We start from the raw sequence: 27211 nt of genomic DNA, 5'->3' as shown, positions 1-27211 counted from the left end.
AGTAACTGAAATGAAAATATGAAATATGTATCATGCTTTTCCAAATGTTATTTAAAATGACTCTTTATGCCATGGTGATATGGAGGGAGCTGTGTTGGAACACTTTCACAAAGTTGTGCAGGACGACCTGCTGCCAAAGCACAATGTTGTTGTGTCACTATTACCAAGTTCAAGTTAGATTTTGTCAAATGCACAACATGTGACAGTCAGCTTTACATAGAAATGCTTGTGATGAGGCTCAGGTCTTCTACAGTTTAGCATGTGTAGTAATAATAAGGAAAGGATGTAATAGTAAGTGGGTGCATTCTTCCTTCTTGTCACACCCAGGGCCATTACCATCCTAAGTGGATAGTGAGTGAAAAATAGCTGCCGTACATGATCTGATCACTATTTCACATCCCTGCGTAAAGGCCAGGGAGTGGGCTCGACCTGCCTGGCCGCTCACATTACAGCGTTAGCTAATAAAGACTATGCAGCCACAGTTCTCTGAAAGTCTGTCATAATCCACTTTTGAAACATGTCAAAACCAAGCGTGAGTTTCAAGGCTGTCCGAGACATTCCTAATCGCCGCATAAAAACTCGGAGGCGATCAGAGGGAGCGTCAGTTTGCGACGCGGGCTAGCAAAGAGTCGGAGAGAGCAGCTGTTCTTCTGTGAGCCGGAAAAAAACAAGACAGTACACAACATGAGAGCTGCGTCTTACACCCAGAAGAGCCTGCAAGTTAGCGGCTCTGGCAGCAGGGTGAGGATTCAGAGCCCGTCTCCATCCCGGTGCCGCGGAGCCTCATACGACAGCCGTGGACGGTCAGGTTATCGCAACGGCACCGGCACCGCCATCGAGTTGGGCACAGAGATACACCAGCAACATGCCAACGAGAAAGAGGAGATGCAGGAACTCAACGTCAAGTTTGCAGGATACATCGAGAAGGTCCAGGCGCTGGAGCAGCGGAATGCTTCTCTTCAAGCGCAGCTGGCCGACCTGCAGAGCCGCTACAAGGGAGGCCCCACGGGCATCGGAGAAGAATACGAGCTCAAGTTTAAAGAGGTGCGGGAACTGATCGAGATGCTGACAAACGAGAAGGGAACAGCCGATATTGAAAGAGGCTACATCGAAGAAGAGATTGAAGTGTGGCGACTAAAGTTGGAGGAGGAGTTGGCCCTCAAAGAGGAAGCCGAAATGATCCTGAGAGAGTTCCGCCAGGACGTCGACAATGCCACGCTGCAGAAGGCCGAGCTGGAGAAGCGCATCGAACAACTGGTGGCCGAGATAGAGTTTCTCAAGAAGCTGCATGACGAAGAGGTGGCCGACCTCATGAAGCAGATCGAGGACGCAAAGATCACTGCCGAAATGGACGGAGATCGCCCCGACCTGGCCGCCTACCTGCGCAACATGCGAGCGGAGATCGAGGCCGTGGCCGCCCGCAACGTCCAGGAAGCCGAGAAGTGGTACAAGACCAAGTTCGACACCCTCAAGGAGCACGCCGGCAAACACGAAGGCCAGATGAAGACCATGAAAGACGAGATCACCACCTTCCACAACCAGGTGACGGACCTGCAGAACCAGATCGACGGGCTGAGGGCTCAGAACGCCGCCCTGGAGCAGCAGCTGGAGGACATGGAGATGTCCCACCTCGATAAGGTCGGGGGTCTAGAGGGCGTCATCGCTCAGCTGGAGTCCCAGCTCTGCGAAACCAAACTGGAGATGACCAAGTATCTCCAAGATTACCAGGAACTGCTGCACATTAAGCTCAAGCTGGATGCAGAGATCGCCACCTACAGGAAGCTGCTGGAGGGAGAGGAGCAGAGGCTCGGGATCGCCAAAGAGATCTGAGTATCCAGGGTGAGAGGAGCAGCAGGTCCAAAGCAGCAGCAGCAGCAGCAGCAGCAGCAGCAGAGCATTGTAATTTCACTCTAGTTAAAAAAAGACTCTAGACTATTCCCTGTTTTAGCCATTTGTCCCTGTGTTTGAGATTTCCTTGATACCTGTTTCTAGAAATCTTCGAAGATCAAATGTTAATGCTGTGTAATCACATGGTCTGTGTCAAAAATATTTCTAGACAAGCCTAAACTTGAGGAGAAACTCAGACCTATGACATCATGAGTCACGTGTGTGTATGACTTTCTCAGTATGTTGATTGACATCAGCAATGATCCCACCAGACATTTAATCCCAGCGGATTGTGGACTTGACAGTTTTTGATATTCTGGTGTTATGGACATGTGTTATTGACACCAAGTCTTCCCATCCTCATCACTCTGCCACACCCTCAGTCCATTATTCTTATGCATTTGCCTTCCTCCCAGTCCTTCCTACTTTCCAAAACAATCTTCCTTTCCACTTTTATTGACTTTCCCTAACAGTGCCCCTCCCTTTTCCTTTTTTTTTTGCATCTCTCCTTGTTTCTACTCTTTACTCCTGCTCCGACAGTACCCCATGCTAAATTTAACAACCCTCCCTCCCTCCCCTTTTCCTGTCAAGCCAACCCCACTGTTATTTCTCTGTCGCTTTCCTTTGCTACAGCTGCTCACTTTCTGCCGTCACTGCTTCTCTTGATCCAGATTGTTTCCGATTCCACCACCTTCACAATGAAATACTTTTGTTCTGTCTTGATGTGTCACACATCAGCCCAAACACAGCAGAACAAATAGCCTCAGTGTTATGACTGGTCTTCACAGTCCTCCCAAATTACTCTAAATGTTTTGACAAGACACAACTTGTGACAATTTACACTAATATTGACCAACTGTTACTTAATAAAGATTGAAGTGAGTGCATACAAAATAATGCGGTGATGGTTTTTCCTTTCTCTTCTCTTGTGCGACTTGTCTTCCGTCTTGATGTCTTCTTCTGTGATGACTTTATTTTTCCCTGTGCACTCCGTTGGTCTCTTTACTTTCATCTACCCTTATTTTAAGCTGCAGTACAGGAAATGGGCAGAAAAACATTCTTAACTTCGCTTAGGTCAAGTAAAGAACACGTTTTTCCACTAAACCTAAATACTCCACTGCTCAAGCTGTCACTAAGAATTAAAATGGCCGTGTAAATCCAGTCATAGGTTGCCTTATGTTGATTATTTTTCACAGAATGCAAGCTAGGTTTGATATTACAGCAGCGGTAGTTAACCTGTAAGTATTATATTAAACATGAGAGTAAACATTACTGTTTTGAAAACAAAACAACTCACTAAATTAATTATACTTCATGGCAAAGAGATTCTATAAGAGTCACAAAAATGTGTGCAAGTGATTTACAGAGTAACCCCGAAGTGGCCTGTCAGTGGAAAAAGGTTTATTTTCCCCGTGGGTTACAGGTGAAGTTCCGCTGAGTGTCCCCATCACAAGGGTGCTCATGTTTTAATGAGCTCAGGACAGGGCATAACAGAATTCACTCCTGGCCGAGAAAGTTTAAAACCTCCCTTAACAAGGAGGTCATGACCAACACTTGCTGAACAGTCATATTTATGAGCTTCCTGTGAATTGCACTGTGAGCTTGGATAGAGGGAGATAAGATATCACGACGTTATAAGTCACTGGGTTGATTGCATATTAGATTGTATACCATAAACAATATGCTGAATGACACAACAGACAACGTCTTCCTATTTGTTGTGTGATATTTATCATAACTGAAGGAGCGGAACTGGAGCTCGGCTGTGAATTTACCTTGAAGTCTTCAAGGCAGGATGCTGAGGCATCTTCACCAACGAAGAAAAAATTCACAGTTAATCATTTTTGAAGATATGATAAATCACGAGGGAACTCAGTTTTAACCATGTAATGGTTTCATATTGTACAAGGGATGGATATGGCATGATGCGAAAAAATACCAGAATTATGTTTTATCAACCAGCGTTGTTAATTTGATTAATGAGACATAACGTTTTTTATATGTAAGGAAAAAATAACAAGTATGTTGTTGTATTTCAAGAACAACTTGACACACAACTTGAAAATCCAGCTTGGAGACTCATCAGATGTACTGCAGGCTGTGTCGGTGGTTATTTATTCTGCCTGGTGGTAAGTCAAAAGCTGCTTTTGTTGTAAAGCAGATCTAACGTTGTGGTTTTCTTCTACAGGACGCTGACAAGAACATCATCAAGTGGCTGAAGGAGAAGGGCCGCCTTGTCAATGCCAGCAGTTTCAAGCATAGTTACCCCTTCTGTTGGAGGTGAGACATGTACATAATTTAAATGTTGCCTTTGTGCCATTTTATAACTCACTTCTACCTCTAGGTAGCTAACAGCTTTTCTGCTCAGTCCCCTGGAAACAGCAGTTGTTGAATAGCTTCACCCGCTGAGGGTTGAAAGCCTTTTGCAGTGGTAGAGAGCATAATGCACTGACAGAGCAAACCTCCCATTAATCAGCAGTTTAGCCACAATTTAGCATTCGGATTAGTTCTTATACACTGAGGTTTGAGGTTCACCTGTCATCAGTGCAGGATGTCAATAGAGGTTTCACGGTCCACTCTCCGCACAGGATCAATTCATAAAGCCAGTGTCGCTGTGGTGACGCATAAATAACCTCTCAAGGTCCCACGTTATCACATCATAAACTGTCAGGGACATGCAGAGCTCCACACACACACACACACACACACACACACACACACAAACTTTCTTTTTTTAGTGGACTAAGTCACTGTCTCTCTTGGCGCAGCTGCAGTCTGACCTGAGAAGGATTAATTAACCTTAGTAAATATGCAGAGATGTGCTCTCTAAGCCACTAGGAGACGTAGGCTCACAGAGATGTAACTGTTTTGTTATAACCCATTCATCACCTGTAAGTAAGAACTCAGCTGTGGTCCATAGAGCTACATAAAAGGAGTCTTTCTAGAAACAGTCTTGGATTATAAGACACAGTCCTATATTATAAATATTGTCCAAAGTATTTGACATGATCTTTTTTTTTCCTGCAAAGTTTCTCCCTCCTCAAGCCACAGAGAGGAGCACAGAAAAAGAAAACACATGTCAAAACCTGTGTCAAAACTGCTGGTAGGGGGGCGGCGTTTAGCTCACTTGGTAGAGCTGCCGCTCCATGTTGAGGCTACAGTCCTCACTGCAGGCAGCCCCGGTTCAAATCCCGCATCAGGCAGCCCTTTCCTGCATGTCATTCCCTCTCTCTGCCTCCCCATTTCCTGTCTCTCTCTCACCTGTGCTATTGATTAAATGCAATAAAAAGCCCAAAAAATATACTTTTAAAACTGCTGGTAGAAACGGAAATGAGTGTCTTCACGGAGGATGAAAAAAAAAAAACAGATTAAGGAAATAGGTTTTTGTGGACCAAACCCTTGTTGGTGGTTGAGTTAGAAGTATATTCATAACTAACACAGTCTCAAACTTTACGACTGAGAGTCCAAGATTCATCATTTGATTTATTTCAGCTCACTGTATTAATATCAGACCATGTTTTTCTCTGACAAACTGGCCTCTGTAGAGAAAGACCTGCATTTATGTGCACATATTTCTAGATATAGGAAGCCATTTTACACACAATCATACATTCATAAAATGCTACAGATACAAGTATATAAAACAAATTGTTTTGCACATTTGTATTTAAAGAGTTAAAAAACACTTCAATTTCAAGACACCACTATCTGATTAATGTTGAAGTAGACCGAAACAATTAACTCTTTGAAACCTATTTATTGCTGTGCATATGTCACGATTTACAATGCTCTAGAATAAAATAAATAAGTAAGTAAATTAGCAGCAATTAGATCCTTGTTTTTATTCAAGTCGCTTTGTTGCATCCTTATGTTTTATCTATGTTTGCGTACTCACAGGTCTGACACGCCCCTGATCTACAAAGCCGTCCCCAGCTGGTTTGTCCGAGTGGAACACATGGTGGACAAACTCCTGGACAACAATGGAAAATGCTACTGGTAAGCTAACAAGCCTGTTGGAAAGTGACAGTGAAGTGGCAGACACGAGCTCCTCGCAAAAACAAGTGGTGTAAAATACTTGTGAAGACCGTGAATACTAAGTGAAGACAGACAGCAGTCACAGTCCCAAAACAATTACAGCCGCGACTCAGTGCTACTACATCAAGTTGTTTGTGTCAGTCACGGGCCTGTCTCTGCAGGACAGCCAGCGCTGGGAGTAGTCCTTATAAATTGGAGGAGATTACATTTTAAAATAAACGTCGCTGCAAGGACTTTTCTTCAGTTTTCATTAAGTTTAGTGTTATCATGATGCGCACGGGACTGGTGTTTTATCGAAAACATTAGCATGATGCTAATTGTAATGGCAGAACATGGAGCAAAAGTAAGCGTCAGCATGATGGCTTTGCTAAGTGGTATTACCCCCGGTGCTCCCAGTGCTCTTTTCTGAGCCACAGTAGCTGCCTCTGGTAATGGGACTGTCAAACTGAGATGAATGACTAGCCGCTAGGAAGGTGAAGACGCACAGGCACGCACACACACACACACACACACACACACACACACACACACACACACACACACACACACACACACACACACACACACACACACACACACACGTACGCTGGGACCAACACCAACACACACACACTGCTTTTAAAGGCAAAATTCCTTATCTCTAAAGGGTACTGCTGTTATATACACTCACATGCCACCTGGCTAAAACTAATGCAGTGCAATACAACAGTCCTGCCTTAAGCGTTACCTCAAGGTTATGATGTTCAGTTGTTATTGAAACAGTTTGTGAGTGTTGATTCAACCGCAATGGGCATTTTGGATGATGTATGTTTGTGATTGTATTGTGTTATACTGAGAGAAGTATTAAACCTGCCCACACTGATATAAGTATGGGCGGAAAATAATAAAAACACCAGTCGGTGTATGAAAATACAATTCAGTTGTCTCCAAAATGAACATACAGTTGAATTTCAGCTTTATCAAGAGGGAACTTAATAAACTGGCAACTGAATCTGTTATTTAGGATTTAGGACCTATCTATAATTGTCTGATACTGCTAAAATAATAATTAGAAAGTTTTAAAAGTTTTATTTTCTTTTTGATGCAATATTTAAATTGAGACAAAGTCATCAGTCAGTAAGTGTTACCAGCTCATTTGCATCCTACGAAAAAAAAGTAAAATCCACAGAGTTCACTACCTCTGTATGAAGTTCATTTTAATTGATGAGAGACTCTTTAAGAAACTCAATGTGATTTGTTCATTTGATCCCTTTTTACTGGACTGACGCTATGGAGGTCGGACTGATTTCTCCAGATGTTTGTCCTTCTGTCTGATTAAATGAATAACTGGATTAATGAAAGCAGAGCTGGTTTCTTGATGCTGAAGGTGCAGGAAGCCTGGCCACTGTTGTGTATTTTCAGTAGGAATTTGAATCGTATCGTGATGTCAAACATCCCCGGGGCTGTAAAAGGGTTTTAAAAGTTGATGGCTACATTGATGATATCGTCCTTAAAAACACGTGAAAAAAATATGGAAAAGAAAAATGTATAGAGGTGTTTTGCAGGGCTAATGTCCTAAGCATCCATCCATTGGCTGTACCACTTACCTGTGCAGGTGGCTGGAGCTAAAGTCAGTGTGCTTGGTGAACTTGCAGCTAACCTTAGCCTACACTCATTTTGTTTCCCTTTTTTACCTAAACCTGGAGGTCATACTAACAAAGCAGAGAGATGTTACTCCATTCTTGCTACATTTGTGTTTGTATTTGTGGAAAAGATGCTTCCAAACATTGATCTTAGTCAAGCTCAGTGCTTTCCACTTCATATGGATGAATCAAAGCTCGAGAGAACTGCAGTGCCTAGTTACAGTTGCTAAGCTGCGATTGGACAATCACTGTTCAGGGGGAGGGTTTTCGAGAATGGTCAGTCACCCAATTTGGCCTTGAACACTACATCCATCCTCCCCTTTTTTCCTCATTTTCTTTACCTTTTTTTACCCGTCATGCAAATTCCCCTCCCTGACCACAGCCTGTGTCCCCGTCTCTCTCATGTGTCCATCCATCCCCAGAGTCTCTGACATGCACTAGAAGCCTGTACATGTTAAATGGTTCCTCTGTGCGTCTCCAGCACAAGGCAGCACATTTTAAATTCTACATTTAGCATGAGCGGGCAGAGGGAGGGTGAGGAGTGGAGGAGTGGTTGGGGGGTGGCAGGGAGCAGCAGCAGCAGTAAGGAGAAAAAAAATCATTAAATTGATATATTAGGGGCCTAAATAGAAATGCCTCCTACAAATGGGAATTGATGAACTTGTTGCTTAGCGCGTGGATCCTGATGACGATTCACCCCAGTCCTTCACTGTTCTTCTGAGCAACATGGCCCTGGCACAGCAAGCAAGGAGGACAGAGGGGGGGGGGTGAGAGAAAGAGAAGGAGATGGTGAGATAGTGGATTAAAGCTAGAAATTTGTTGAGGCTAAATCGGAAGAGGAGAGAGCAGGAAAGGGGGAAGATGCCTGGAAGGGAATGTTAACCTTTGCAGTTGTGCTTCATAAAGACAGCGGTGCAGTTTATTTTTAGGGCTAAAAACATGAAGAAGAAGAGGGAAAACAAGCCCACTCCATAAAGGAATAATAGTGCACATTATAATAATGCTTGCTCCTGTTATGAGGAAATGCTTTGTGCATTAAATTAATCACAATACCTGCAGGGTTTTAAACCCTAAAAAGGGCTGAAAAAGTAAAAAGTCCTAAATCTAATTACAATAACTCTGCCATACATTTTCTCTTATCCACTGTATCGGAATTGATGTGAGGTATAAAACGTTTTTTTTTTTCCCAGATTGCGAGCTGTTAGAAGATGTGACACACACAGACACACACACAACACACAAACTAAAAGCATTGTTTTGACAGGAGATCAATCTTATTTAAGACCTATAGTAAACACTGTCATTACTGCTAGCAATAGTAGCAGGAGACTCAATTATTCATATGGACAAGTGCAGATTTTACAAACAGGTTTTATATGTACATAAATGACTGTTAAGTTTAGATTTAAAACACATACAGTATATGTCAGCGATTTGCAGACCTGATTCTCCCTGTGTCTGTGTTCAAGTTTTATATTTGCAAAAGTAATTAAAGCCAAGGCAAAAGTGATAACGTCTCTGTCTCCGCAGGGTTCCAGAGTTTGTGCGTGAGAAGCGTTTCGGGAACTGGCTGCGGGACGCACGCGACTGGGCGATCTCGAGGAACCGTTATTGGGGCACGCCGATCCCCCTGTGGGTCAGCGACGACTTTGAGGAGGTCAGGAAAATACAAAACACGCACTGCTTTGCTTTAATAGAGTACTTAGTGCTTCTAATGTGTCTTTGTTCTCCCAAGAGATCACACTATTTGTCTGTGTCATGACCAAATACCAAGATAGTTATTCTCTTCTAAGGCAGCTGATCGCAGCTCCGGCAGCCCTCGCAAATCAATCTGGGGCCGAGCATGAGAGGGCATAATTGAAAAGTTGAACTCTATGTAGCTCTCGCTTTTATCAACCACAGAAACGAGTTGGTGAGGAAAAAATGTCTCGTGTCTCTCCAAAGGAAGACTGGTCTGCTGCAAGGATGCAGCAAATCCAGCTCTTCTCTCATAAATTGGCAGGGTGAAAATTTTCTCGCTGACCTCTTTTTGATACTCGCATCGTCGAGGGTGTGGATGAGACTGTAGCGTGACTCCGTACTGCAGTCAGACTCGGCTCCCCTCCGGCGCCATTACACAGTGCCTCCTGAAACTCAGCACATGAATGATTCATAAATGTAAACAGCAATTAAACACCGACCAAGAATGTGTTTGGTTTCTCTTTATGCCAGTTAATGGCATCAAGACAAACGGCGGTGGGGTGGGGTGGGGGGGAAGAAGAGACAGAAAATACACAGAAGGGGGCAGAAAAAATAAGCTGGTGAAAGGAGAGGGCGGCAAAACGAGAGATCACAACAAGGAAGAGGGACAGGAGGCGGCACAGAACGGAGCCATGACTGTAAATGTTCATCTTGTCATGGATGTTGGTTGCCAAACCAGGCTGACTGTGTGAAGTAGACTGAACTGAATAGAGATGTCAGAACTGGGTTGTTTGAGCGTTTGAAAAATGAAGTGTTGGTCCCCTGGCTGAAAGAGGGACAGCCAGCGACCTGCTTGCTGGAAATAGCATTGTGACTGTTTCCAGAACACTCGCGCTCCCCGGTGCCTCCTTTACACACCCCCTCAGCGGCGAATCGCACACCCAAAACCAAAGCTGTCTTCTTGCGTGTTTGTGTGTGTGTGTGTGTGTGCAACGTGTGTGTGTGTGCCTTTCTCAGCGTGTGACAGCATGATATCTGTCTCTCAGTATCTTCTCTTTTTGTTGCCTGTCCCCGTCTCTTTGGGTATGTTTCTTTTTCCCTCCGTCTTCTTTTGTGTCTGACGGTGGCGTGTCAGGCTGTATCTGGGCCACGTTACCTGGTGCTGTGGTAAAACTAGAGCAGAGCCTACAGGTTAACTCTCCGAGGAGACCAGATAACACACTTTACCATACTTTCTATGGTAAAGTTACTCAGGAAGTGTGTTAAGTAGGCCTACTTATAAGTTTTTATTTAAAGAATTATCTTAATACATACAACTACTGGGTACATTTTTCAGATTTAGCACTTTAACTCCTTTGCAGATGTTAAACTAATGAACAAAATTAGTACAAATACGACAGTTCCTGTGGGTTTAAAGCAAAGCTCTCACAAATAAAAGGAAAACAGCCAGTTCTGCTCCTTCCAAAGGTTACATGTGGTAATTTGCCTACCAGCTCCTCTAAAGCTCACTAATTAACACATTATATCTCATTTGTTTCATCTGTTAAAATCCCCAAATGATATGGTGCTAGGCATATGTTCATATTTACACTACAGACTAAGTGGTGTCTTCCCATATAATCAGGGCAATAATAGTGAATAAGCACATTAAAAAAAAAAGGTTAAGCTGTTCATTTAAATAAAATGAGCAGTGTTAAGTGGGAGGGTGAAGTGGGGATTCCAGTTCCTACCATAGACTGACAAAAAGCAAACTGCAATCATCCAGTCTCAAAACCAAAAACATCATTTTTGAAACTAACAAACAAAAACAAAAAACAGCAACCCTACTCCCGCTTGGTAAATTCATTATCTGTCAGTTGAGATGTTTCCTTGCTGTACACATCACAAATTCTATGTTTGTGTGTATGTGTTTGTGCATCAGGTGGTGTGTGTTGGCTCCATGGCTGAACTGGAGGAACTGACCGGAGTCAAAGTAACCGATCTGCACCGGGAGAGGTGAGTCACTGATTAGCCGCTAAGATGACCAGACAGCCACTTAAACATTTACTCAGTTGTGTTTCCTTCTGCTGTGACAGAGCAACATCATCAGATTCACACGCTGTATGTGTACCTAGGTCAAAGTATCTGTGTATGAATGGTGTCCATTTAAATCCACGCCCTGTCCCTGTAATTTGACCTGTCAAACAAGTGTGGGGGAACACAGATCACCGTTCTCCTCCGCTCCTCATCAGCTAATTACCGTTTATCATTTCCATGGGACTTGACATCTTTAATTGATGGAGGAGGCGGTCCGGTTTGCCCTGCTCCTGTGCTCGAGGTTGAATGTTTAAGAATTCTGCAGGCCTGGAAGACTTGGAAAAGTGATTTAAAATTCAGAAGAAGTGGTAAAACACTTTGAAGAAAATAACACCTGATCAGTTTCAGAGCATCTTACCAGATTTTTGAATTAGTGAAACTGCTGCAGAGGTTTGTTGGAAGATGTATTTAAACTTAAATAATTTATTTAAATAGTGATGTGTGCATACACACATATTCACATATAAGGTATGTTGTCTAAGGCTGCATATAGTCTACATATGCAGACATGAAAAAGGTTTTAATCTCCTGAGTTATGGGAAGAAAGCAAACAAGCATGTTTCCCAAAATGTCAAACTATTCCCCTAAAACACAGCTGACTACGGGGATGTTAATGTCATGAAGATGTCTTGGGGACTTGAGTTGACCTCTGTCTTTAGATGTATTGAAGTGAGAAAGAAGTCCAGATCTTTTTCTGAGCTTTTGTTTTACCAACTTGAAAAAAGTTTTGTACTGTCAGGATGTATGGATCACGAACAGCTTAATGGACACACTCTAATCACTCCGAATTATAATATGCAAAGTGGCAAGCCAGATATGATAATGGCTCTGCCCACATTGATGGAAAGTGAACATTTTAACAAAATCTTCAATGTAACGCGCCACAAAAAACACATATTAAACTACTCAGAATGTACTCAGCACTGCACTTCTTTTGGGGAAAATTCCTGCTCTACACGCTCCCCTCCCTCTTTATGTCCTGGAGCAGCGCTCTTAAAGAGCAGCAAAGCACTGCAACAACGCAGCTTTAGTGGCTAATAGTAGATTACCAACGATGTCATGTCATCGGCGGTTTATAGGCCCGAACTCTACAAATGTGTAGTTGTTTGTTGCTGGAGGGGAGAGGAGAGCAACTTTCTGTATATATTATTTTGATGTTTATTGATTTTTGTTCTGTGTTTGCTAAGAATAGGCTGTTTGATGTGGATTTTATGGACACATCACACAGGCTGACATTTTGTAACTACAAAAGTCAGGTTCATCTGTTTAACCCCTGGCTTAGGTAACTTCTCTGAAGCAAGCATGACTTTTGTTTATAGTGTTACTCTCGGCGAGTCAGTATTTGGTGGAAAATAATCCATATCCTCGCGTCTGAAACTTATGACCCAAAGCAATAACTGCCATTATTCTGCTGCGTGTCAGCACAACATGAGCTCTGCTGTTCTTTTCTTAAACCCAGTTCCCAGCGGTGAAAGATTATAAAATCGTTGCTCTGGACTGCAGCCAGAAAGCCTATAGACCCATGGATCCATACGGCGTAGAAATGTGCAAACAGTTACCTATGGCCCTAATAAAACCTGAAATAAAACAGAACTTGTTCAATTGTTATTGCATCCATCTGTCTCAACAGTTGCACTTTCTCTCTATTTCTTTTCTTCCTTCTGCCCTCGCTTTTGTCTGCCCAGCATCGACGCTCTGACAATCCCATCTCGGTGTGGTAAGGGCGTCCTGCGGAGGGTCACCGAGGTGTTTGACTGCTGGTTTGAGAGCGGCAGCATGCCTTACGCCCAGGTCCACTACCCCTTCGAAAACCGGAAGGAGTTTGAGGACACTTTCCCCGCTGACTTCATCGCTGAGGGCATCGACCAGACCAGGGGATGGTGAGCTGCAGATGAATGGATAGTTGGGTGAAGGGAACTAATTGAGGGATAGATGGGAAGAGGGTGACGGATGACAAGTGGAGACACACTTGCCTGCTGAGTTCATCGAGGGGAATTGATGAGAGCAGAGCAAGTATGCATGGGTGGACATAGTCTCGGATTTTTTGAATTTAATGGATTCATACGAGTCATTAATTATTATCAGAGGTTCCCATGGCTCCTTGATATCCTTGAATGTGTTTAAAACTTAGGAAAAAATAAACCAAGGCCTTGGAAGTGTATCGGTATAAATAAAATGAATTGCACCTTTGAAAATCCTTCAAATATGTGTACTTAAACTCGTAGATAAGTCCCTGCGTCTGTAACTAACCTCATGCAGTAAGTTGTTTTGCTGTGTCGTGATACCACTTTGTCGGTAATTACTACACTTGAGAAGTGTTCAAGCATCAAGCCTCATTCTAATTGTTGCTTTAACAATAATTAACCTTGATGTGTGTCTCAAATTATGCCTTGTGAGGTCCTAGAATTTGAGGTAGTTGTGCATTTAAAGGTCCTTGAGTTTTGTGTTCATAACGGCGTTGGAACTTTTGTCTTATGTTTATTTGTACTTGCACTGACCTTGTGTACGGTGTTGTTTTCTTCTCCTGCAGGTTCTACACCCTGTTGGTGCTCTCCACTGCCCTGTTTGGCAAACCACCCTTCAAGAACGTCATCGTAAATGGTTTGGTCCTTGCAAGGTCAGTCCATTCCCTTATTAAAAAAAAAAAAAAGAGAGACAATCGGCATGACTCTGTATTTTTCTGTTTGTCTTGCGGCACATTGACAATGTGCAGGTGGTTTTTCAATATACTCAAAATTTGACCTAAAATACGTTTATTGCAAGGATATTGATTTAACGACTCTGTTTGGTAATACAGCAACACATTGGTCCAACAGCTTGCTGATGTGTTTTGAATGTTTTGGGCAGAAATGGGCTTTATGCTCATTAGTAGAATTGATTTTAGTCTTGTCTGGGATTTGTTGACAATGCAAATAGATGATATACTGTATATTGTCAGACTCATCCTTACAGTTGATTTCATATGTAATATACATTTTAACATAATAAAGCTATACTCTTCAGACATCATTTAGCTTTCCATTGTGTTTCCTTGCCCCCACGAATCCTCTTGCTGCCCCTCTCTACCACCATTTTTTTCTTTTTTCTCTCTGTATTCACCTGCCCATTCATCTCCTATAATCTTTCTGCTGTTCTTCATGATCAGTGTGATATGTGTGCTCTTAACATTTAGCCCTTGGAGCTGCTCCACAATAGGGCTGCTTGTCCTCAGCCCCCGGGGTCTAAACACAGTACTGGGCTCACAGGCCTGCTGACCTGGAAGGACTTGACTAATTTGAATACCAAGTGCATGCTTTCGAACATGCACTTTTGTGCATGCATGCGTGCGTCTGTGCATTAATGCCTTTGCTTTGTCTCATTCCTGCAGCGATGGACAGAAGATGAGCAAGCGCAAGAAGAACTACCCAGATCCGGGACTGATAGTGCAGAGCTATGGAGCTGATGCCCTCAGGTCAGTTCTGTGCTTGAATGTGAGCAAGTGTGTGTCTCTGAAGCCTAGTGCCTGTGGCAGAGCTGTGTGTGTTCACTTACCTTATGTTTTGAAAGGTTTAAATCACTATCTACACTTAAGCTGGAACTGTCCCAGGCCTACATACAGTAGACACACACCCATCCATACTCTACATACAGTCCATGTGCATTCACAGAGTTTTTCTCCTCATACATTCTCTCCTTTGCCCTGAGCAGTAAGGGCTCCATGGCCATATGGCCTAATGAATAAAGCACTATGCAGTTGCACCATATGCTCACATACAGTATACAGTACACTGAAGAGTGAGCTGAAGAGATAAAGAGGAAAAGGAGGAAGTGTGTTGCTATTCTGAGCTCCCATTTTCCCTTTTCTGGCTGAAAACTTAACTTACAGAGTGGCCATTATAGTATCATTACCTCCACAAGTGTTTTTACTGAAAAATGGTAGTAATATGAAAGTAAACAAGTTACAGACTGAAGTAAGTGAGAGTTTGTTTTTGTTTTTTTCAAAGGGTCAAAGTTTTCGGTTAAACTTGGTAAAGAGACAATTGTCCGCCTTCATCTTTGCTCATTTTAAGTTGATCAAACATTTATACCAGTTGATGTGTCAGTGTGTTGTGTGTATTTACATTCAGAGTTGTTGCTATTAAAATCACTCGTGGCCTGTTGCGTGAAGTTGCATCATTTCAGCTTGAAAACCTTTTCTAACCGGTCCAAACCAGAGAGCTGATGCCTGCCACTTATTATTATATTGATCTGGATTATTTTGTTTATTTGTCTAAAGTGTCTCTATTTAGCTGTAAGGGAGGAAAGAGATTAATTTACACCATGATGCTTGTGTTGGTAAAATTAGGTTTTGGCCCAAAATTTGTGCAGGACATATTCAAAATGGACATTTAGCCTAATTGGTAAAGCTAATCCAATTCAAATATATTTGACAGCTGAATAGCTTTGCATCAAGAAGATGCAGCTTGTCCAATGGTGCTTTTAGTATTTTCCTTCATTTTTTTTCTTGATGTCCACAGAGGGGGGTGTTTTGTCTGTGGCTGAAGTTTATTGCAAGATTTCTCTGTATCTGTATCCTTTGGCTTATCAAAAAAAAAAAAAAATTGACCAAAATTAAAATGCAGCTCTTGGCCACCAGCAGCACTTCGGAGGCGTGTTTCATCTGCAAAATGTCAAACAAATGAGCAGAAAGTGATTTTTAAACCTGAAGCTGCTCTTCTTATTTAGTTCACTGATGGTATACAGACAAGGATGCAGGTTCAATTAATGATGTGCATCACTCACTCACAGCACTGTACATAGTTTGCCTGCTTGCAGCACTGTGTGGAAGGAAATGGTTCCAGTTTTTAACAGAATTCAATGGGGCGTTTTCTGACAGCTGCTGTACCACTAGTGGATATACTTTGAAAACGGCAACTGCACTGTGGCTTTATATAGCAGATTCTAATCCATCGAAATTTGCCTGGTCAGACTAGTCAGTGATTTTTGAATGGATAGGGTCTTGAGACTAAGATGAAACCATTAAACCACTGTGTTCTGTTACACTTGATGTGTAGGCCCCTATATCAGCCTTGGCTTGATACTGCAAACTTTAGTTGAGTTGAGATTACTTTATTTATCCCATAGGGCGATTCTGTTTCTACAGCTGACCACCGCACAACAATCACATACACAAGCATACATACAATTGAGGAGGAAAGTGCAAGGCAGTGCAAAATTGAGATCAGGTGAGATAAAAGTACAAAAGTATAATAAATACATAAGTAGGGCAATATACAAAAAATACAAATAACACATTGATAACTTAATGAATGAATAATGAATTCATGGTGTGGGTAGAGTAGTTTATTTTGCACTTGAGTTTGTAAAGACACTACAGATTTCACTTACCGGTTAATTATTCATGGTTAGTAGCTTTGAATTTCAAAGATATACTCACAAAAAGTTAGGATGTTTGGCTTTTGGATTAAATTTCAGAATGCACCTAAAAGACACTATAACCTTTACAGGTGAACCTAATTTAACCTTCTCTAAACCTTTGTATGCACATGTCAAATTGTTCAATGTTTCAGTACTTATTGAATAACATGCTGTTCTCTAACAAGGTGATTAACCACAAAAGTCTGATTTTATTTAGGGGGCTTTCACACCTACCTCGTTTGGTCCGGACTTTCGGACTTTCCAGATAGTTCGGATCAAATTGACAGGTGTGAAAGCTCCCCCGGACCGGACTAAAGACCGAGTCTTTGGTCCAACCTCAGGAGGTGGTCTCGGTCCGGACTATCCTGGACCAAGGTCCGCTGCTGCGTAGTGTGAAAGCATTTTTTTTGGAAGGTTCGAACTATCAGACCAAATACAGGAAATAACGTCAGATTTGCTCGTGCCGAAAAAAGTAAATAAACACTCACACTCACACACAAGTGACCTGGAGAGATGCAGCCGCATCTGACAGGAGGATCGCTCGCGTGTGTGTGTGTTCCCCTCCACTACACAAAACAGCTGATCGCTGATCGCTGCCACTCTGATCAATGAGAGCATTTCGTCGCGGCACAACCCTCTTTTTTTCTCTCCTTTCATCAGCTCTAAACTCACTCTTCTGCACCGCGATTACAAACCACAGCGTGCTTTCCAGCAGTAGGCTATATTTTTCTTTTTTTACACATATTTTTATTTTATTTTTTTCAGAGCACTTTCTATGCGCTAACGTCAGACGCACGCTCATCCGTCATGACGTCGGTAGATCCTTTAGTCCGCTGTCATAATAGCAGTGTGAAAGCGAACTTTACTGGACTATATGGAAACAATGTAACAAAAAAAAAAATTAAGTCCAGACTATTAGGTGTGAAAGCGCCCTCTGGTTCAATGACAGTTTGTATACAGTCCTCTTCTCTCTTCCTCTCCACCATGTTCACATTTTGACATCATGAGACCAAGACAACACTTTGATCAAATTGATCAAGTTATTGAGACATAGAGATTTTTGTTGTGCTATAACCACCACTGTTGTTAGCTTTTGTTTGAGATAAATAAATTATCTGCTTTCTTGATAGAATATCACTGTAGCCTGAACTTTTTATAGGGATATTCTTGTCAAATATCCCTAACTTGAGTAGTGTATATTGTATTTTAGGTTTTATGTTGCTATCGCTTCAGAATTAGTACTTTGTTTACTAGTTGTTTAAACTTGTTCTTGTTGGAGAGTACATCTGAAATAACTCTGGAGATGTTTTGTCATTGCTGTGTCCCTTCATCATGATTGTCGGTGATTATTGAATAGGGCTTTTGCTTGAAATGCCCATCCCTAATATTTATATTACTGTTCTAGGTCCCCTCACAGGTGCTGCATGTGACCTCACTCATATGCCACATTTAAGCTTTCGTCCTCCCAAGATCTACCTGTTTACACACTGTATGTTTCTCATAGCCGCTCCTGCTGCACACTCACATACTGTCTCCCCCTGTAGACTGTACCTCATCAACTCTCCTGTAGTGAGAGCAGAGAACCTGCGTTTCAAAGAGGAAGGTGTGCGGGACGTGCTGAAAGACGTCTTCCTGCCGTGGTATAATGCCTATCGCTTCCTGGTGCAGAACGTGCAAAGGTTACAGAAGGTACGTTTGTAATGAAGGGAACACAAGGTCCTTATTTTTTAGTCAGTCCTTCCTCAGCTGTTCCTGGTGTAATGCTACAGCCGTTTGTTACCAATAATAAGCAATTAATTATCAGAGGAAATTGAATTCAATATTAATGCCATAAAACAATATAGCACTAGCTGCAGTAAAACATTTCTGTATTGTCCCTGTATCGTTAAAGAATTTCAGGCTGGATATTAAGGGGCGATTTAAAAATCTTAGAAAGCAAAGATAAGTCTTCAGGGATGCTTTGATCATGTGTTTTTTTTTCTATTTTGGCATACATTGCTGAAGATGTACACTATATCACTTTCAAACGCGTAATAAAGATTTCACATAGCCAACATGTTTTTTTTGTTTTGCTTATAGAGCACACAGTTCTTCTCAGTCACAGACACCAGAGTATTAACCACAAGTGATCGATGTTTATGTGATCGATAGCTAGGAGTATTAATTCCGGTCCATCGATTGGCAATAATGATCTGTGGCTAATAAGTGGGGGCATTCCTAGAATTTAACTTCAGAGGGCTGTAGACTCTCCACACAGGGGAGTTCCTTAGTTAATGCTCACAGACAGTTTTACATCTCCCAAACTGCAGGGAGAAAATAGCAGCAGTAGTAAACTTTTAAATACCATTTGCACAAAGGGCACACAAATGTCAAAATTGCAGCAGCGTTTGCTTTTTTCCCCCATAAATGGTGAGAGTCAGTATTTCTATATGTGGCTCTCCAAGCTAAAGCTCTGCTTCTCTTCTCTACTGTATATGTGCCACATGTTACAAGATCAGTTTCAGCTATTTCATATCAATACTGCTGTGTATCCCTGTTCTAAAAAATGGAAACTGGTCTTTCTGTATGTGTGATTGTGTTTGTGCTTGTGTGCTTGTCTCTCTGTGTGTCAGGAGGAAGAGATTCGGTTTCTGTACAATGAGAACACACTGAAGCAGAGTGACAACATCATGGACAAATGGATTCAGTCCTTCACACAGTCCCTCATTCAGTTCTTCAAGGCAGAGATGGATGGTGAGGAACACACACACTTCTAAAAACCACCCTTGCAATGGACATTAGCTTAGAAGATTTAATATCTTAAAATTCCTCCCATCTGGCACCTTTCAGCCTGTTTCCATATTCGTTGCTGGGTTTTCATTTCTTAACATCTGCTCTTATCAGATCTTACAAAAGAGATCTTGATGTTTATGAGATTACCTGTTAAATAAAGGTCAGATAAATATACTAACAGTAATTATGTTGCTGCAGCTTACCGCCTCTACACTGTCGTGCCTCGCCTGGTCAAGTTTGTGGACATGCTCACCAACTGGTACGTCAGGACCAACAGACGCCGCCTGAAGGTGAGAGCAGCTTTTGGTAACCCTTTCATTTACAGGCCGTTAATTACGTGATAATTTCAAGAAATAGAGTTATAATGTCTAGAAATAGCCTTGAAATAATGGTCAATTTCATAGCAATGTCGAAAAATATAGCCAAGAAATAACGATTGATTGTATTGAAATAGCCCAGAGATAACGGTCAATTGCAAGTGTGACTCGGTGGAGAAAAATTCTGGGCTTTCCCAAAAAATCCAAAACATGAAAAGCATGTGTAATCTTTTGCCTTTGACATTATAACGTAATTAATGGCCTGTACCCCCCCCCCCCCCCACACACACACCTTTTTCTTTTTTTTTTTTTAAATGTACTTATTATTCATTTTCTTTTAGTAATATACACATATGTGCCAACTGGGCACAAAACATACAACATAACATGAAAAGGGGAGGATTTGTTCATTAAGTAATAATAAAGATGCTTCTTGAGAATAGGGAAAAACACATTTCTTATTAAAGGAATTGGCCTTATCTTTGTGATCTATTTAAAATCAGGTAGCTGAGCCATTTTAACCAGTTCTCTTCAAGTTTGAATGTAATCCTCTCCATAACATATAAATTATAAATGATATCAATAAGGATTACCCCTTTTTTTAAATCATTAATGTTAAAGATGGGTGTGGTTTTAGAAGGCATCTCATAACTACAAGTGTATGCAGTGACATTAGTGGCCATCACTACTAATAGTATCTGATGAGTTGAAAGTATAATTTTATATGTAAATCCACACAGTTCATGTCCTGTATGTTAAGTTTTGTTTACCCTGTACAGTATTATCAGGAAATCTCTTCATCATAGTCTCCATCTGGGGACATTTTCTAGCAGTCAACATTTGGCTGACTTGGACGGGGGGATACATGCGCCGTCGACTGCCAGGGCACTTCTGTCTTTTCACTGTTCCAAGAGGAGCGAATATGCTGACGTTTGTGTGTGTGTGTGTGTGTGTGAACTTTGTAGGGAGAGAGTGGCACCGAGGACTGCCTGTGGGCGCTGGAAACCCTCTTCAGTGTTCTGTTCTCCATGTGCAGGCTGATGGTGAGTCATCCTGCTCCTGTGTGTAAGACCCTGCGTTTGAGTGACTGAGAGAGAAAGGAGACTGTATGGGGAAAATTTTCTTGTGGTGAGGTTTTGATTTTGTGTGTGCACAAAGACGCAGAGAAATAATGCCTGTTATGGCAGAGGTGTGTGTGTGTGTGTGCTGGCAGAGCTATGAATAATGCATGAGCAGTAGGAGTTTATATTTATAACACATTGAAGATGTTTGCATGTGAGGCGAGAGGCACGCTAAGAGGCAGTTTGCCTAACCCAGATCAATACAGATCAGCTGTGAGCTATATAAATTAATTAGCTATGGTTGAAATGGAAGAGAATCACATTAGAAGTAACCTCACTCTGGCACAATTCAGTTTGAACTTTTGCACCAATTGAGGGGAGAAAAAAAAGCTACAGTAAAAAATGTGTTTTGTATGCTGATTTTTATAGCTGCCTCTGACTTTCAGACCTAATGTCAGAAAATGTAAATTAACTACAGCACAGATTTTTGAATAATCTCCCTCTCTTGTGCTTCCTCTCATGTCTACTTGCTTTTATTCCCTCTTTCACCTCAGGCTCCCTTCACACCCTTCATTACGGAGATGATGTACCAAAATCTGTGCCACCTCATCGACCCCGCCTCCGTCGAAGAGAAGGACGCCAGCAGCATCCACTATCTCATGCTGCCCCAAGTCAGGTTGGGGAAACTCTCTTCAATAAAGCAAAGACAGCTTCCATTTAAATGTTGCACACAAAACTTATTTACTGATAACTGATACCTGAGAGCTGTGTCTGTTTACACTAAGGAAAGTGGCTCATGCAAAAGTCAGGGCCGCCTGCAAATTTCTGAACCAACAAAGAAGATATACAGAAACACTGACACAAAACAAACAGACATTAGTAGTCGACTGGATTTGTGAAGCAGGCGCCCAGCTTCCTTTCAGTTGGGACCACACTCAGGACAGTGAGCTCAAAAATGTTTTAAAAAAGAGAAAAGAACAGAAGCATGTTTTCTTTTATTTTTCCTTTTTCTTTTTTCCTTTTGCACATGTTCATGTCTTATTTACATGTTTTTTTCTATTATAATAATACAAAGAAATAATAATAAAAAAACATTAACAAACAAGGGGCGTTTTAGGGAAATATACCTTTTCCATTGCTTTCAGATTTAGATTCGAATTTAGATTGCTGAGGCCTCATGAAAAAGTGATTCTTTCCATCACAAATATATCGTAAATTATATGAACAGATGGTATTTCGGGCTTAAGCCATTTCTTTGTGATTGTTTTTCAAGCAGCTAAACTCAGATTCAAAGAGCCCATGTCGTCATATCTTGAAGAACGATTTTCCCACTGATCTTTAAACCTGTCGTTTGTATGTATCTTCTTAAAATATTGTGGTTAATGGGAGCCAGCCGGATTAATTTGGGAAATTTACATATTCTTAAAACGATGTCCTGAAGCGATTTGTGGTGGAGGAAGGACACCTTGCCTGAAATCAAAGGCACCTGCGAAAGCATGGGAAAAAATAAATCGATAAAGAACTGCTGAGGCTCACAGCCAAGGCAACGTTTTTAAAAAGCCAGGCATTTTGTTCTATTTATTGGCTTTTTAACCATCATCTAACAACTAAATTAATCAGTGGATATTATCAGGATTGGTCTGATTCAGCTCATCAGATCACTTCAACTTATCACACATTTAAAGCAGAATGTCAGATGAACAATAAAGCACTAAATGTATGTGACATTTTTCATGTACAAAGCCAAAACAAGCAGCTCAGTCATAATAAAACTCAGGTTAGATCAGGCTGGAGTAAATTTAACAATCATTAGACAGGTCCTGAAGGACCCTGTTTTACTACCAATAACTTTTCATTTTTCTCTGCGACAGAGCAGCAGCCCTGTATCTAGCAGGATGTGTCGTAGCACACTTCAGCAGAGCAGACGCTCACTGAATCTTGAAGAGTTTTAACAAAGTGAAGGAAACAAGGGTCATTTGGTTTAAAAACTGCTGTTCTTGCCTCACAGTCTCCCCACAGTGAGCCCCCCTTGTGTTAGCTCCCGTTCTCTTACAGGATTTCCAGAGCCTAATCAGTTTCAGCCAGACTGTGTGGCCTTACTTCACCCCCGTGGTATCACACTCTGAACTCAGAAGAGAAGCTTTTGAAGCTTGACTGTCCGCAGCAGTTTCTCGATCCGTGTCAGCCTTCAGAGGCAGCCCTTTATGTCTTAACACTATTTCTCCTCTTTGTTTGTGCTGATTGTCATCTTCATCTGTGATCTCTTTTTCACTCTTGTGCTCTTTTTGTAACCCCCCCCCCATTTAATCGTGGCATAGGGAATACATTTATGATTTTTGATAAATATTAATTGCTATATTATTGCTTCCCCCAGATAACGGTTTGCTCTGTGTGCTTGTGTGTCACACCACAGCTCATGGTTCTTTGTTTCTGAATGATAACAGTGAATCAGAGATGATGCATTTTCTACGCTGGCACAGAGTCAGTTCCAACCAACAAACAGGTCATCTGATACGGAGAAATCCTCCTCCAGTCTCAGTACTATCTTCTCTAATAATCAGCCAAACTCAAATTGTATTTTTAGTGTAAAAACTGTTGATATCTCTCTAGGTCTCCAGAGACAGAAGGAAGGCTTGCCTTGCCTCACAAAATACCATAATTTCATCCCCTTCACTTCAATTACTTCAGTATAATGTGTTCCTTGGTGGCTGATTGGTTTTGTTAATGCCTTGGAGGTCTTTTTTTTATTTTAATTGCCAAAACTTAATTGCGTCATCTTTAACTCTACAAAAAGATCTGACATAATTCAATATCCATTTGATGTTTGCATAAGGAAAATAGTGTATGTAGTGGTTCATATAATCTCCTCACTCGGACAGCGCCCACCACCACCGCTGCTGCTGCTTTATTAGCCGCATGTCCCTCCTGTCTGTCGGATGGGACCACTTCACCCTCCTCCCAAAGGTCAGCCACCAATCAGGCGGTGGGAGCAGCTGCTTCTCAATCAGCTCAATAAATGACGGACTGTTTCTGGCATCCACTCCTCTGTCATTTTACTACACTGTTGTATGCACACAGGGTGGAGAACACTGCAGGAATACATGAACAAGCACACACACACACACGCACAAGAGAGTCTAGGTTCCTGCAGACAGTTAGGGCTAATATCACCATTATGCATGATTATCAGTGGCTGTGCAGCTCTAATTTGAATTCAGAGGTGGAAGTCTCAGTCTCAGTTTACCTTATTAGTGGATGTTCCACAGTTGGCACTGGTGGTTCTGAACTCTGTCTTCGTTTCGATTTGTGCTACTAACCTTGTCTAGTACTATTATTAATTCCCCTCAATAGAACACCCATTTGAATTTCTAAATCACCACTAAGTAGAGGATGGCGAGATGTCACTCACTGTAACAAAGGCACATCCACCCACAGCCTGTGCCCTGAAATTGTTCTGAGTTTCACAGAATATCAAATAATTATCCCGAAAAGTTGAGATGTTTTGAATAACGCTCAAGGTCATGCAGCACCCTCACAATTAGCTCAAATTTACCAAAGCCCAGCTAATAATAGCTGTGTTCGATGCTCGGCACTCTTCAAGTAGTTTTCTCATTGTGGTAACACAACTCCTAATATGCTGATACTCACATTTTCTTTATTTTTGTGTCTGTTTTTCAGGGAGAGTGTGATTGACAAGCGCATTGAGAGCGCTGTCTCTCAGATGCAGTCTGTGATTGAGCTGGGCAGAGTGATCCGAGACAGGAAGACCCTGCCCGTCAAGGTGAATCATCAACTGAACTCCACTCACTCATGCACTCCTAGTGTTCAGGATTCACTGGATTAAAATTATAGTACACAAGATCTTACATTTTGCTATTTTCAAGTGAATATATGTATATATTTTGTGTACTGTGTTACCGATTGTAAATATACAAATGTATGGAATTTTAAAGAAGGATGAAATTGAAATTTGAAATTGGTTGTCATGTTGATTATGTGTATTTCAGTACCCACTGAAGGAGGTGATAGTTATTCACCAGGATCCAGAGGCTCTGAGAGACATCCAGTCCCTGCAGAAATACATCCTGGAAGTAAGTCATTTGTTTTTATATATTTTTATTTTAATATTCAGGTATTTATTTTTTAGTTTTTGTTTTTTACAAAGAACAGCCCTTATGTTGTGTGGTAATTATACGTTTTGTTTAGTCTTGAAGTTGCCATTTTTCCAGTGCTCTGTTTCAAGTCAAAAGAAGCATTTCTGCTCATCTTTCCGATGTCATGATTCCCTTAAATCTTCTTTTTTTGGTTTGAAAGAAATGGCAGGGGTCTAAGAGCCACATTTTTTACGGTGGTACTGCAAAGAGCCACAATATATTGCTTGCTGTGGGAAAACGGTGCAGGTCGTTAACTGATTAATAACCATTAACTGAAAAGATCTGACGCGAGTGGCAACGCAATCTTCTATGGGAGATTTTTTTTTGTGTCGTTATAAACAAGCTGTGGAGCCACGTCCACTGAGCTCTATCACAGCTGACGGTGCTCAGGTGGAGGTTGGATCTTATTGGCCAAGCCGCATGCCATGCGGCTCGCGAGCCGTGGGTTGGCCACCCCTGTTCTATGGTAAAAAGAAGCATCCTGTACATCCTTGCTAAAACTCCAAAGCCACTACTGTACATTGACTCAGTTGATGGGATAAAGATCAGAAGGAGAACATCTTCATCTGCTCTTTGTAACTCCCGCTGTCGTTATAGTTTCTGTGCCGGGTTAATTTAAAAAGCGGGGTGGAGTGGATGCCTTGGAAAATGATTTCACATTTGATCTTCTCCAGTTTAACCACAAGCAAGCACCTCATCAAATTCAGGGTGGAAACACACATTATGTTTCCTTCTAGTTCAGCTGTTTATCAGTTTGTGTGCCTGTGTACACAGTGTCACTAGCTACATGTATCATTATTCTGTAGTTTATCATCATCTTGTACCTTTCATGTACTGTATGTAGTTTACAATGTTACTGAGTCCAATTCCCAGTTTAAGGTCATGGCTTTTTGCTATCCAGACACCCACAACATTTCCGACATTAAATAAACATGTATTCATGAGCACTGAGTGTGTGTTATAATAGGTTTTCCCAAAAGTGACATTATCCCTGCACCCCAGAGAGTCTTGATGGCAGCAGAAATCGTAGATTGATGACACGAGTCTGTTGAGTTAATTCAAGCGTTGTTCAAGGAAGTTAGAAAATGCTGACTCATACTGCAGGAAGCCTTTAAATTTACATTATTCCTCTGTGTGTGGTTTTGATTTTCCACTAACAAAGTTTAAGATGTCAGTGTTGTTCCAACATCCCTGCTACTGTCATAAGTAAGAACGTTGTCACCTCTGCAGGAATGCTGAAACTGTCCCCTTCATATTAAATAGATTATTCATGATATCTATTTCATTTTAATCTTGCTAGATCCCAAGATGAGAAATTACTGATGCATCATAGATTGAAAGTTAATTCCATCTCATTCCCATGTGGTGCTGAGCAGGAAAACTGATAGAACCTTTGTGGACTATGTGGGAAAAGAGTTTCTGTTGTAACCTTCTGTTGTGTCCTACCAGCTTTATATTAGCTCAGGCCACTTCTTATCTCACTCTGTTTCATTTCTGGTTGAGAAACATTTAACCTTGCTGGCTTCTTGCTTCCCTCCAGTAAACAAGGTTCATTTGATGAGAATTGAGAGCAATAAGGTCCTGCAACCCGGGAAGAACCCCCAAGCTCTCTTACAATGTTATGAAGTTTTAGTCGATGAAGTCTGAAATCACCTTTTTACTTATATGATTTTCTCTATTGTGATCCACTCACTATTTCTGATTAACTAGTCATTTTCTATCATGAATAATATTTTCTTTTATACCACGTAAACAAGCACCAATGGGACACTAAGCTCAAAAACAATTTATCGGGTTCTTTTCTCACTGGTAGGGATGGAAATCATCTTCATTAAAATTTTAATAGTCCCACTACTTTTATCAACACCATTTATTGATTCAGTACTGTAATGGTACTGCTATTGGTACTTATTAGTAAACCAAATTATGAACAGTTAACAGTTAATATTGCTTTATTTCCTCATATCTACTCAATGGATATTAAAACCTTCCATGCCTCCTTCATCCCTTGTCCCAGGGCCATTGCCCTTTTCAAATCTTTATGTGAGTATTATTTTATAGTCAAATATTAACTTTTAATTTCCACTGTTATTGCCAACATCAACAGGCTTACTGACGAGTTGATTCATAGCCGACTTGCTCAGAGCGAATTGAATTGAGGCTGGTTGTAGCTACGGCACAAAGTTTTACATTTGACTTTTATAGGTTGT

General features: G+C 41.4%; 2 protein-coding genes across 2 annotated transcripts in view; both read left to right on the top strand.

Annotated features, from left to right (window-relative positions):
• Nucleotides 1-27211, top strand: part of iars1 (isoleucyl-tRNA synthetase 1) — a 56363-nt gene that overhangs the window by 15689 nt on the left and 13463 nt on the right. Inside the window, exons 12-25 of the mRNA XM_085777555.1 lie at nt 4076-4167; nt 5785-5883; nt 9075-9201; nt 11146-11219; nt 12986-13180; nt 13831-13917; nt 14668-14751; nt 18242-18386; nt 19310-19430; nt 19668-19759; nt 20752-20829; nt 21402-21523; nt 24526-24628; nt 24855-24938. Coding sequence (XP_085633681.1) covers nt 4076-4167; nt 5785-5883; nt 9075-9201; nt 11146-11219; nt 12986-13180; nt 13831-13917; nt 14668-14751; nt 18242-18386; nt 19310-19430; nt 19668-19759; nt 20752-20829; nt 21402-21523; nt 24526-24628; nt 24855-24938 — 1503 coding nt within the window. The remainder of the gene's footprint in view (nt 1-4075; nt 4168-5784; nt 5884-9074; nt 9202-11145; nt 11220-12985; nt 13181-13830; nt 13918-14667; nt 14752-18241; nt 18387-19309; nt 19431-19667; nt 19760-20751; nt 20830-21401; nt 21524-24525; nt 24629-24854; nt 24939-27211) is intronic.
• On the top strand, nt 556-1894 carry vimr1 (vimentin-related 1). The gene has a single exon (XM_085777556.1). It carries the CDS (start codon nt 685-687, stop codon nt 1828-1830), a length of 1146 nt encoding a protein of 381 aa, XP_085633682.1. The 5' UTR covers nt 556-684; the 3' UTR covers nt 1831-1894.

This window comes from Trachurus japonicus, chromosome 5 (genome assembly GCF_045865225.1).
Source record: "Trachurus japonicus isolate A0001 chromosome 5, Traja_1.0".
NCBI classification, from domain to species: Eukaryota; Metazoa; Chordata; class Actinopteri; order Carangiformes; family Carangidae; genus Trachurus; species Trachurus japonicus.
Note: the sequence above shows the minus strand (reverse complement) of the source record. Positions and strands in the feature narration are given on the sequence as shown.